Source organism: Scomber scombrus, chromosome 20 (assembly GCF_963691925.1).
Source record: "Scomber scombrus chromosome 20, fScoSco1.1, whole genome shotgun sequence".
Classification (NCBI taxonomy): Eukaryota; Metazoa; Chordata; class Actinopteri; order Scombriformes; family Scombridae; genus Scomber; species Scomber scombrus.
The window spans coordinates 16,479,567-16,493,861 of record NC_084989.1 but is presented as its reverse complement, the minus strand read 5'-3'; the positions used below and the strand labels follow the sequence as shown (position 1 = coordinate 16,493,861).

Genomic DNA, 14,295 nt, shown 5'->3' with positions numbered 1-14,295 from the left:
GAAGGAAAAGAGGAGGAGGGATGAAAGACATGTCAGGTTGTAATGTGCACAGATGAGAGAGGATGAAGAAGATCAAAGGCAGACAGATGAAAGGTGATCAACATGTTGGATGGAGCCAAATGAATCGAATGAAAGATGAGAGATTGTGAAACGAGTGGCTGGAAGGAAGGAAGCGTCTGGCTGAGGTAGAGGCTTCGGACACAACAGTCACTACAGACTCTGGTGGTTCAGTTCAGGGCCGAGATGCATGCAGGGAATTATTACTGGAATTAAAGCTATTATTATAACTATCACCGTAGCCTTTCAGTCTGAACTGAACATGCCAACTAACTAAGGCAACAAACCAAACACAACATGACGTCTCCTCACTTTTGTTGACTGTCACAAATCATCTAACATAGATGGTCAAAGCTGGAGTAGAAAAACTAACATCTCAAATGTGAACGCAAAAGTCGAGCCTAGCAAAACAAAAACAAAAAAAACAAAAAAAGGCCACTATTACCACAACTACAAGCTAGCAGCCATGTAGAACCCGAGTCTTGCAGCTGAAATACACCCAGCACAGATTTGATGCGTCACTTAAGTGGGGCAAAGAGATGTTGTTTACCTGCTACACAACAACTCAACAACTACCGTCTCCATCACTGCTTGCATTTTGAGTTTTGCTAAGTGATTATGTAGTGTGTTATGGGAGGGAGGCTATATTTAACTGGTACTGGAGTAGCTACTTGTAGAGAAAAAAAAGAATAAACCACGGGTGCAGTGTAGCAGTTTAAGTTGATTATAATGGACACGCTCTGCTGCGGCCATACTGCGACAGGCATGTTGTACCATGTCCGTGCCCAGCTGTTAGTCAAAACACTTATCAACCACTGGAAATGGACAAGTAAACACTAAAAACAAGTCACTTGAAAAATGTAATCACTTATGCATACACATTACTAACTTTAGTTCTGTAAAATGCACCTTTAAACAGATGGTTTGTAGAATATACAGACTTCTCCAAATTTCTTACACATACATAGACTTTTTTACATTCCCAGATAAGAGTGTTTACATTACATATGATAATAATTTTTTGGCAGTGTGGAGAAAGCCTGTGTGTGTGTGTGTGTTCAGTCCACTGTGGATGGCTGGATTAAGAGCTGAAGGAGGAAGCGTGTGTGTGTGTGTTTGAGATGAAGCTCACCTTTCTTTCCAAACAGGCGCTGGACGAGGGAAGGGCAGGGAAGGGTCATAACCTCGCCAACCGCAGCCCTCTTCCAACACAAGATCTTGTCCCACTCGCCGTGACATCCTGGACACACACGCGTTAGAGGCATAATTTAGACTTCTTAGAGCTTCCTGTTTGGCTGAAACACTTGTTCCTAACCCACTAATCCTGTGTGCTGCTGAATAAACAGTCAGGCCGTAAATCAAGTCAACATAAAAGACAGGATTTGTTACATTAGGCTACATTACATTCAGTAGGAATCAAAAATGATATAATACAAGAAAATACTCTTTAAAATCCCTACCCAATTTTTGTGCGTCATCAAACAGCAGTCAGGTGTCCATATGAACACTAAAAGAGGTTTTCCTCGCTGTAATCGTTCCTCCTGTTTATACGGACAGTGTGTCTACACAGTCATTTTTTGCATTTAAAAGTATATGTGAATCTTATATGAGGCTTCAGCAGTCTGAGTTAGTCATATCAAGTGGATATCTGCCACATTTACAGGCTTTGTGTTTCCCTGTTGAGCTGTGGTGGAAGTATAGTAACAAAAAGAGGGACTTTGCCACTAAAAAGGACTGTAAAATTGAAAGACATCTCCTTGATTTGACTAATTTTGACGGCTGAATCTTCAGATATATTTTTTAATAAATTTTTGCACAGAAGGAAGACCGTGGATTTTGTCCCCCATCACTTATATTGTAAATGTGTTATGAAGGGATCTTCTAATAGTATGAACAGGAGGAATAATTACAGCAAGAAAAACATGTTTCAATGTTCATTTGGGCTCCTCACTGTGTTTTAAGACAGACTTGGAAAAAATGTGAACCCATCCTTTAAGTTTTCATACACTAATATTATTTTATGGGGATAGGCAAATCCTTAAAAGACCAAAGTCTAAATGTTATTAGAATGTTATTATATATTACTTATGCTGTTCAGTCTGAGCTTACATTAATTATTAAGCTTTAACTTAAAATACCACTCTTGATATTGCAAATTAAGACATTACAATTAGACATTAAATGGAGCTTTGAATTGGTTGTGTACAGATTATTTGGTTGTTTGAGACACTTTAAAGCTTTTTTGAAGGAAGTTTGTCCTCTGATTGGGTTGGGCTTGGTTAACCACTTACAAACCGTTCTTTAAAAAAAAAAAAATCTAACAATTGTTTTGATGCTGAGAAAAAAAATCTAAATATACTGTATCTTAAATAAAAAAATAAGAAAATATGTTTTCATTGTGTGAAGATTTTATGACCATTCCCTTTAAAAAAAAAAAAAAAAAACAAACAACAAAAAACTGCATCTATGGTTCATCTAAGCTAAGTTTTTTCACTTATTCCTACATGTTATAAGCAACTAGAAAATCATCAAGAAGTATGAGGATAAGATGCTATTTCAAGCTGAAAATAATTGAAATGTTTGATTTCTAAAACTGGACACTGCATGTCAGATCTGATGAGTTCATATCTAACAAACATATCTGATGGTGGTTTGTCCTTTAAGATAGACTTTGTGTGAGTGTAACATACAGATAAACACACACACGTCTATAGATATGTGTGGGAAATAAAGAGGAATTCACAAGCTGCAAACCAAACAGATAAAACCATTTTTATTATCACTGTGGTGACACACTCAAACATACGTGACTCTTTAGAAAATGTACTGTGTGTGTGTGTGCATGTATGCGTACTTCCTGTTCTGCTCATGACTCTCGAGTGTTTGGTCTGAGAAGTTAATAAATGATTGATAGAGAGAGTGTTGCAACACCAGCTGAAACTGCTTGCAGACACACCCTTCTCCTCAAAAAACTGACCTCATTCAACACACACATTTGTATTTCTATCATCACAACTAAATGTCTAAATCCAACCCTTACCCAAAACTGAACCAAAACCCAATTCTAACCTTAACCTGAAAAACAAGTCTGAAGCTTCAAATTGCCCTTTGAAGTTGTGAGGTCCTCGCAACACAAATGTCCTCACAATGCTGGTTTTCAAGCAAAATTGGTTCTCTCAAGGATAGAAAGATATGAACACACACACACACACTCACACACAGGGAGCTTCCACAACTTCAGAGGACATTTCATTTCACAGAAACTTACCCTAATCTAACCTTAACCTTAAACCAAGTCTTCACCCTATTTTTTCCCCCCCGTTACATTATGGGGACCCTGCTCTTTGTCCTCATAATGTAGCTTTGGGAGGTGGGTCCCCTTAATGTCAGTAATACAGGTATAAGTAGTATCTATGTTTTTTATTTTCTGAGTATTTTTTGGTTCCTGAACATGCCAACCCTGTTAGTTATTAGTCATGTGATGGGAATTCCTTGTATGTGTGTAGGTGTGTGTACATTTATCTTTGTGAGGACCAATTTGAATACAGCCCTGTTAAAAACAAAGTGGTAGAATCAGGAATAAAACATTAAAAGGTCCAAAATGAGTCAAAAAATATAGATATCAGAATTAATCAAAATAAAATACTCAACAGTATAAAACATAAAGAACAATAGTATACCATGGGGGAGAGGACATTTTGAAAACATTTTGACTAAAACACACTTCAGACTTCAAAGGGCTGTTTGAAGGTTAAGACTTTTTATAGTTAAGGTTTGGGTTCAGTGTCAGGTAAAGATTTGGGTTTGGAATTGAGTCATGATGGTCTATCCTCACAAGGATGGAAATGTGTGTGTACCTGTGCTAGCAGGCGTCTGTTGCTGTAGTTGTGTCTGACAGTCTCTCCTGGCTCTCTCCAACTCCCAAAAGAACTGGCAGTGAGGAAGCTTTCCATTAACCTGTCGGGATGGGAGGAAATAAATATTATGAATATTATCTCCAACATGAACAAACCTTCTCTGTCAGTCAAAAGTTCAGGTTCTGGCTCCTTGTGTCTCAGGCTACATGCCAGTATACGGTATTTGATAAACGTGCTTCAGTTTTCTGGACAAAAGTTCATGTTCCTGTAATCTATTTGCTGCTTTTCTGTGGAAATTGAGGAATTCAGGGAAGGCGTTTTTGATAAGTTTTTCCTTAGATTAGAAGTCTGTGCCCTCATGTCCTCAAATAGTTAGCAGCCAATACATTTATTGCATTCCTTCACTTTTGTCATTTGTATCATCATGATTTCATTTTATCCCAAAAACGAACAAACTTTAGCCATCAGGAGCTCCCCATGGGATTTTGCGAGCTGCATAAAATCTGCAGTATCAACGTTTTTATAGTAAAACAATGAGTTATCTAGTGCTGCAATGATTGAGATGATTAATTGATTGATAGAAAATGAATCAGCAACAATGTTGATAACAGTGTCATTGTTTCAGTCCTCTTTTAAAGCAAAAATGCCAAATATTTACTGATTGTAGCTTCTCCAGTGTGAGGATTTGAAGCTTTTCTGTGTCATACATGATAGCAAACTGACCTATTTTGGATTTTGGACTGTTTGTCAAGCAAAATAAGACATCTAAAGATGTCACCTTGTGCTCTTAAGAAATTCTAACAGGCATCTATTCAGTTCAGACATTATTTAACTATTTTAACCACTTTAACCGAAACAGAACCTTTCCATATCTAATCATTACCAGTCATCCTCTGACATGATTATCCTGACCCAAACTTAACCAACACCCAACCAGTTATTTCTGCTGCACATATACTATAACCTCAGCCCTCCAAGTCCCAAAGGTACAATATGTCGGATTTGGAAGCATATCAGCGGAAAGTGTGTGACCACCTAACCCCCCAAACCCATCCTCCTCCTTCCCTCCAAATGCATCACCCCAAAATGGAAAAGGGATTTTTCTGAAAGCTCTGATATATCTGATCTGATAACCAATCACACATGTACAGCTCACATCAGTCAAAGTCGGTCATTCAATGCTATTAAATCCACATGTATTTGATATATTGCAGTTTTGTCGAAGCACAGTATTTTCAACCCTCATATGACCAACTCAGATACAACTTTCCTGAGTTGTCAGATGACGTGCATGGGAATATTAATTGAGAACGCATGATTCAAGACCAGCAGCCAGTTATAAGTCAGACCCACGTCACTTTTGGTCCACTTTGGCCACAGTTACTGCCTCTCATGTATTAGCATGCATTCCTGCTATGATAATAATCTGTTTCTCTAGAAAATAATGAACCAGCACTGAAATACCCAAATGATTTTTAACTTGTTTTCTGAGTTGTTACTCTGTTTCTTATCCAAGTAGCGGGTCGGCTTCAACCTTTGTTTTAATCATTTAGACCTTAGTCAGCTGTAAGTGTTTTTAAATGACTCTCTGGGTTTTTTCTCCAATACATACCTCTATGACCTGAAAGTATACACAAGATAACATGAAGGGGAACTAACTGGTGCTGGGTTCAGTTTTGCCAAAACAAGAGTCTAATATGCTAACACTGACTCAGCCAGACTCTGGTTGTTTGTTGGCAAGAAAATGAAAGAAAAAATAACATTGAGAAAACAAGTTGCTAATTCTTTTTGCAGATTTGTATTTGTGCCACTGATAGCATTTGATTTTACAATCAGATATAATAAATCAGAATCCATTCATCTTGACATTTTAATTAGCCTCATCATGCCAAATGTACCGACTCAGCCGCAGTTTGTGTCTCTCGTATATTACCTGAAAAACATTATTCTGCTGCCTATCAGCCCAGAGGCCTGTGTGTGTGTGTGTGTGTGTGTGTGTGTGTGTGTGTGTGTGTGTGTGTGTGTGTGTGTGTGTGTCCTGTCCTGGTACAGCTGACGTAACCAAGGACACACTCAAACAGAGTGTAAACAAAGGGCAGCGTGAACAATCTACAGAAAGAGAAACACACTCAAACAAAATGAGTCCATCTGTCAACTTGAATTCATTGATATATGGACAGTGTGTATGTGCTGGGAGGTCTGTTTACACTGAGATATATCGTCGCTCTCAGCAGCATTTCAGACCTGTCAGTGTGTTTATACCTCACACACACACTTCTCAGGCCTTCGTTACGTCCCACTGGGACTCATCTGTCCACCAAGCCAATCATCTTATCTTGTTGACCAATTAAACACCATTTCGCTTCTATCTTCACCTGACCAATCATAAAAGATGGCTTTTAAAACAATGTTTAACACCTGTGGATGCTAAATGCTTCACAGGCAAGACTAATTATCAAAAAATCAGCCCAAGCGGAACACAAACACCTCAGGTAAATACCATAATCAGAAAATAAAAATAACAAATTGTCCCATCCTAGAGCACTGCTTTCTGATTACTGACTGAGGAAACAAAACATAATCACTCTCACAATTTTCTTTGAATACTCATGTAAAACACTGAGTGTTGTTGTTGTTACTTTTCTTAAATATCTGTATTAGTCTTTAACATTATATGGACGAACACTTGCTATGAAAATGACTCAAGTAAATAAATAAATATATAATAATAATTATAATGATAATAATAATAATAATAATGATTTAAAAAACAAACAAAAAAGGGTACAGTATCGCTCTTAAAGGGCAACGTATTACTGTCTCTCAGCTCCAAACACATTATTTCCTATTGAACACTTTAAAAACATCTCTCAAATATGTATTTTAATTATTTTTTTAAAGGACCCAACAGCTGTACACTGCAGTTGTTTTTAGAAAACTTTACTCAAACTGAAGTGAATGGTGTATTTGTGGGGGACTATTTTCAGCAGCGGATGAATCCACATTTGTTGCTCTACTGAGTGTTTCTGGCAGCGGGATGGTGTATGTGTGATTGAGTCAAAATAAACTACAGTGCTTGTGTCCATGGTGATGAAGGAACATGTCACCCAGTACAGCGGTCTGACTCATTGATGTCTTTTTAATAGTTTTTGGACAACAGAGGTCTACGACACATAGGAATAAGATATATCACACACAATACTTATTAGTAGATCAATTCACTGTTGGATTTGTTTTTTTTATGGGACTTATTGACCAAACTCATCTTTTAGTTTTAGTCTGTCTGCTAAACATCAAATGTGCTTAAAATTCCTGCAGGACTGTTTGGATGAACTATATTAGAAACCTTACACATAGATCTTAAACGTTCCTAAAATGTGTAATCCACTACAGCCAAACAATACTGTATATTGCAAGAGATAATGGTGGATGTAATTCTTCTTCCCTTTTTAATACCATTTCAATGTAAGTGATGGGAGGCAAAAATCTACAGTACACATTTGATGAAAATAAAAAATAAATTCTTAAGTTTAGATAAAGCTAATATATGAAGCTTCAGCAGTATGAGTTTGACAATTCATGACTGCATCCTCTAAGGTTACTGTCTTTGTAGTAACAATTCCCGCCTTGTGTTATAGTCTCTCCGCTGTGGCTCTTAAACAAAACAATGTCCATGGAAGTACAAAGCAGGACCATACCTTCAGCTTAACTAAAAAGTAAAAAGGACTGTAAATTTAGCCTCCCATCACTTACATTAAAATTGGTTTAGAAAGGGATTTCTTTGAGGCCAGTCTTGACTGTAGTAAACCTTTCAATGAACAAAGGGGCATGTCAGTATTATAAGATATACTTTGAAAATGTGAACATATCCTTTTATTGTTGTAATTATTGACTGGAAAGTGTGCTGGTCATCTGGTGCATTCAAGCGTAGGTGGGAAATACCAGCACCCATGGCTTTAACCTCAAATATGAAACAGCAGCGTGTCTACTGACTGTTTCAACAAACCCAGATAAACAGTAAACAAACATGGACATCTTGGACAGGATGATTAGTTTGAGTTCTTCTCTTACAGTGAGGCCTTAAAGTTAACTTTAAAGTCCTGATGGCTCATTCTTATAGCAGACATTACTCAGCAAGGATATTACTGAAGATAAAGAGAGAGATGTTTGGCTTCATCAGTTTTTTCCCCCTACAGAAGCTGTTTGGACATGTAATGAACATTTTATCCTTTAGTGGTTTGAGAGAAAAAAAGACATCTGAGTAGGAAAAACAAACAAACTCACAGTGTGTTTGCTTTTCTGCCACCTTTAACAAGGCAGGCTTGACGTGGTGAGCGGATGATGAATTTGAATTTGAATTTCAGTGTAAACAAATCTTTGCAACCAAAAATAGTTTCTTTATTTCCCCTCACAGCTTCGTTAACGGTTGGAAGTGTGGCAGATATTTCAAAAAACACAAAGGCTTTGCAGACAAATTTGCACATTAGAAATATTTTTCCAGGCTTCCAGTTAATAAATACTGACCCAGACTCCAGATGTTCCTCATGGAGACCTTGTGCCTTTCACCAGATTTTACAGCTCATTAGCAATGTCTGATTTGGATTCATGTCTTTACTGATGCAATTTATTTCCTGCTTCTCAAAACAAAAAACTATGAATAGACAAAAAGCAAAGGGCAGAGAATAAGCCATTTGACCTTATTCAATCCACCACTGTCTACCAAATAACATAATCTCAGTCATTGAATGACCTCTAATACACACAAACACACAGATCAATTACGAAGTAGAGGATAAAATGTTCTGGATTAAACTAACAAAATAATGTTTTTTTTATTTATCCCCAGCTCGTAATCCTAAACCTGATCCGACCTCGACTCCATCCAAAAATCACTGAGCAGACTCAACTTGTTCTCAGAGAACAATGAAACCATCGTGAAATACCAACATCCAGAATAAAAAACTATAATGTGTTTTTTGGATGGATACATAAATGCCCTCAAGCTTTCATACGCTCGTTCTGACCATTAACAATCAAAACAAAATATAACAAAAGGGCTCTGCAGCAAATAAACAGACACACAGGGGCACATGTTAACAATGCCGCAATTATTTTTCTTTGTGAAATGGAGCCAATTTAGGCCAGAAACCCTAATAAGTATCACAAATTCAATTCCCACACAACCCTCCTTTTTCATACTATGAACTAAAGTTATAACAATGTGCTTTTCTTCATGATGTAATATTTCTAGAGAGAAAGTAAGCAAGAACAGAAATTAATCACGGTTCATATTAAGCTGAAAAACAAAAAAATACTAAGAAAAAAAAGAACACTTTTTTTTAAAGCCATGAAAATTGGTCTTGCTGAAAATCCTTATTGATTTTTTTCAGCTCTGAGTTGCTCTTCATCTCCTTTCTGCAGTGTTGCATCAGTCTTGTGTGTGAAATGAAATGATGAGGAAATGAAAGTATCATAACTGTCACTACTGGCATGGGAATCATCAGTCGGATCAATCTGACTACTGAAAAATGCAAAATATGGCCGGGATCGCACTTAAAAGGCAACATCTATTTCTACAGCTCTCAACCCAAAGCCCATTGGTTTCTACTAAAGATGTAAATCATCTTGCCTATAGATTTTTGGAAAATTTTGAAAAATGGCATTTAAAATTTCTGAAAAAAACTGTGTGTTTTTGACACTGACTGTTCTGAAATGTGCTCTTTGTGAATTTGTGGACCTGTACATTATGATTTGTCATGTGGCCATCCTGGTTATAGTTTCTGTCTTTTGTGTGTGCTTGTTTTTCACCACATTTCAGAGTACTTTTTTACTTAGCTTATAGAATACAAGACATTGCTGAACTGTTTTTCTTGTGGCTCTTTACAAAGTCTATTTGGTTCCACTTATCATGTTTCAGTTCCACCAAAGATACAATTTAAACTCTAAACTTCCTACATGATGATCCAAATCAATCAATGAAAGATTAGAGAAAAAGTCCAAAAACTGGAAACAGATTTGTATATCAACACTGATCCCTTGGAGGGGCCCAACTCCTAGGTTGGACCACTGGACAACACTATCAAAAAACTCCACCTCCAACAGTGAAATGCTGTTTACGCACTGATGCTTCAGTCACTGAGGTCATTTTTCCTCTTGAACGAGTAAATTAACCTTTGATACTTTTAAATGCAGGACTTTTACTGGTAATGGAAGATTTTTACATTGTTTTACCTAAATAAAAAGGACCTGAGTACTTCTTCCACTGCTGTCAATCTGTCTCCTGATCAGACTCTCTGACATTGATTTGTCGTGTCTATTTGCATCTATTTAAACCTCAAAGGTCAGCTGAGTTTGACCTTAGACTGTAAAAAATGATGAACATCGCCACTGTAACATCACCTGTTGATTTGTGGACTCCTGATTTGAAGCTCCAAGTTTGCTTTTTGACTGTTAGCCATCTTAGATTTTTGGAGCCAGAAATGACCACATTTGGACAAGAGGGTGTAAGTGACCCTAATGCTAGCTGCTAGCTTGGTTAGCGCGTTGCATTTACAGTCTATGTAATAATGCTAATGCTAATTTTCACTAGCAAAAAAACAAAAACAGACTCAAAACAATTAAAACAAAATGTACTCCTGTAAAAAAAAAAAAAAGAACATCCAATTAGTTAGAGAGTCTTTTATTACAACCAAACACTGAGCAAGATGTTTTTAGGTGGTCATTAACTGAAAACAGTGAATCTGGGATTACACCGTGGTTATTTTACTTAACCAACATTGTCACTGTCCCTTAATTATGCATAATTTTAAGCCTTAATAAAATATAAACTGGTGAGTTATATAAAAATTCACCCCGCATACAGTTGTACAGTTGAGCCAGGAAAATAGAAGCCAAAAACGTGTTTTGTACCAGGCTGTGAACATTTATCTCTGATGTAAAGTTAGACATGTTAACATGGGGGTCTGTGGGAATTGACACGCAATTGGAACCAGACTCAAGGGCCATTTGAGGAACTGCAGTTTTTGGCACTTCTGCTTTGACTTCATATTTCAGCTTCGGTTTGACAACATATGAACAGTTCAGTGACGTGTGCAGGATTATCTTGCTGAGTCACCTGCTGCAGCTTTGACAGTAAAATATACAAAACCAACATGAGATTAAATCAGTTCATTGCTGCTTTGTTTTAATAATCTCACTTGGGGTGATGAACTCATATTTTTATGTGGGGGCTGCAGTTGTTTCATTTTAAACTTGCTTTTTTTCCTTCTCCTTTACCTTTTTCTGCTTTGAAAATATCAACATATTCTTTGACATAGAGTACATAACAAGGTAAGCTTTAGGCCTCAGAAACACAAATAATCAGCCCTTAAAATAACATTTGAAATTGAACAATGTGAGCGAGCCCTAATAACACTGAAAATTAATCTGTGATTCACTGCAAATTGAGAAATTTGGGGTTTTCTCAACTCTTTCTTTTTTACAGTGCAAGGTCTTGTATAAAAAATACAGGAAATGGAAAACGTTTATATAATAACTGAAAGTAAAACTGTATTTAATGTTGAGTCATGTGTCTGCAGCTTGTTGACACAGCAGCAGGAACTTGCTTTACACAGAATAATAAAAGGAAACACGTCACACACATACAACTGATCGACTATATTTCTTGATAGCAAAAGTCTGATGTGAAATTTATACTTTTAGCAAAGAGGAACCATTGTAGGTGAGGTTTGTCAGGGAAAAGTTTAAGAATAAGTCTGGCTATTTTCTATATTTATCTTACTGTCAACAAATTTCTTCTCAAACCAACAATAAAATGATCTATTAAAACCTGATATATCTTATTCCTCTGTGCTGCAGACCGCTGTTGTTGTCCAGAAACTATTTAACATACGTCAGTGAATCACACCGCTGCACTGGGTGAAAGAGTCTAACGTTAGTTTGTTTAGAAACAGCTCCAAGGACTAATGACAGCAATCAAGAAACATGTCACCCAGTGCATTTTAGATATTAATTGATTACTTGCTTGGTCTTTAAAATATCAGAAAATTGTGAAAATGTTGATCAAATGTCCACAAAACAAGGATATTCAGTTTACTGTCAAAGAAGAATAAAGAAAGCAGAACATATTCACATGTTAGAAGCTGAAACCTATCAAAATATGTGGCAATTATCTGCGAATCGATTCATTATCTAATTGTTGCAGCTCTATACTGTGTATGGTGACAATAGACTCAGAAGTATGTTTTAGTTACTCCTAAATCAGTAACACCTTCACAGCTTGGATCATCTTTGTTTTGAAATGTTTTAAATCATCAGTGGTTGTTACTTTCGGACTGACTGACACAATTAACAGAAGAGAACAACTCAATCTGTGTTTTAGGGTTTTTTTTTGCTTTTAAATGTGTTTGTGGAAACAGCAACAAACAGATTGGGGCTGTTACTGTAATCGTTTTATCTATAAAATGTCAGAAAATCTGTGAAAAATGTCCAAACGTTCTACAGACGCTCGTTTTATTTGATCTTAGAGCCAAAAATCCCCCAAAATATTCAGTTTACTTTCATATGTGACAAAGAAAATCCTCACATTTGAAAGATATCTCTAATTATCTTTTGAAAAACTCACAAAATACACGTTTTTATATACGTTTTTTCTTTTATAGGAATTATTTTGGGACCACTGACATCACTACTACAACTAGCCTACTGACATAAAGTGATTCAACCATCCATTTAAGTCATCTGGTGTTAATGTTTTAGATGCAAAGCTGCAGGGAGCCTCCTGGTTCTCATCCAACACTTTATAATAACTTCTATAAATGCGCTAATGGTCCAGGCTGCAGAGTCTAAATTTAGAGTCGAGTCTACCGTATAAATCAGGCCTGTATATAAAAAATTAACCGACAGCTACTTAGAAAGTAAGTCACTATAGAAAGTGAATCTATAATTAATGTTTTCACGCTGTTAACTAGACATTGAAGATAAAGGTTCATCAGGCTGCTGCTTGAGGTGATGTGCTGCACTGAAAGGTCCAACCATTGTTTAATGGATTATGACAAATTGACAAAAATGGCAAGAACATTATCAAAATATCTGTCATGTGCACAAAAAGCAACTTTAGAAGTACAAATATAGCTGTCTATGTAGGAATATTAGAGGAAATATGAATCAAACTGGTGAATACACTATAAACTCGGTTTTAGGGAATATTTTTTGCCTAATATTACAATAATACAACTATAAAGTCACACCAGGAGATAACTGGGTTTAGGTATTGCTACAGAAAATACCCTAAAATCCTTTAAACTTCTGTATGTAAACATTAATTCTATATATTTTTTAAAGTTTGTGGCATTTTAAAAGTAAATATGTAATAATAATAACAATAGGTGACGGACTGACCGTGTGGATGAAGGTGAAGCCCAGCAGAAGCAGAGCGAGCCGGTGCGTAAAGGACATCTCATCCAGCGGAGGGTGAAGCCCACCTGAACTGCAGCTGTCACTTCATCCGTGGCTCATCCTCAGCACGGAAACGCGTAAAGTTAATGTCACCAAACCTCAGGCTGAGAAAACATCCAGTCACAATTAGTTTAACACGTCACCAGTTTTGTGACCAGTGACTTTGGCGCAAAAAACCCCAAAAAACAAAACAAACAAAAAAGGATTCAGTGTTTTCCAAAAATGAAGGTTTGAGTAAAACATTCACACCAACTGTATGTGGAGGAGCAAGTGGAGGTGTGGGAGCTCCGATGTGTAGAGCTGCAGTGAGGCGGTGGTCTGCTTCACTCTCCCTTCACTTTCAAATCAGAAGCGCGTCCCCGTCACACGTGTCCCTAAGGACACAGCGGACTGATGCGCGCTCCCGCCGCCATACAAGACCCGAAAGAGCTTCCTGGGAGCTCTGAGTGTGTGTGTGTGTGTGTGTGTGTGTGCGTGTGTGTGTGTGTGTGTGTGTGTGTGTGTGTGTGTGTGTGTGTGTGTGTGTGTGTGTGTGTGTGTGTGTGTGTGTGTGTGTGAGAGAGAGAGAGAAACAACAACAGCGACCTCTTGTGGGAGAACTCAACTCAGAACTCCTGCAATAATAAAAACTTGTTACAGTAACTTATTGGTTCCCAAATACTGGTCCTTGGGCTCTTATAGGGTCTTTATTAAACTATGATTACATCTGCTGAACTTTAATTTATTTACCCTAGAATAGAAAAACATATAAAAGCCAAAACATCACTGTACACAAGTATAAAAAAAAATCTAAATAGAAGAATAAAACATTAAGACAACATTGAAAACTGTCTGACTTTGCAGAAAGACTTATAATAACCTCAGAATGGACACAATACAGCCATAGCTGCAATGATTGATCGATTAATCAGCACCTATTTTGCTA

General features: G+C 37.0%; 1 protein-coding gene across 1 annotated transcript in view; it reads right to left on the bottom strand.

The window, feature by feature from the left end:
* LOC134002273 (vasoactive intestinal polypeptide receptor 2-like) overlaps window positions 1–13,449 on the bottom strand; it is a 36,802-nt gene extending 23,353 nt beyond the window's left edge. The window contains exons 1-3 of the mRNA XM_062441597.1: window positions 13,314–13,449; window positions 3,915–4,014; window positions 1,190–1,297 (exon numbers count right to left, since the gene is read on the bottom strand). Of these exons, the coding sequence (XP_062297581.1) occupies window positions 1,190–1,297; window positions 3,915–4,014; window positions 13,314–13,370 (265 nt within the window). The 5' untranslated portion in view covers window positions 13,371–13,449. The remainder of the gene's footprint in view (window positions 1–1,189; window positions 1,298–3,914; window positions 4,015–13,313) is intronic.
* Between the last annotated feature and the right edge of the window lie 846 nt (window positions 13,450–14,295).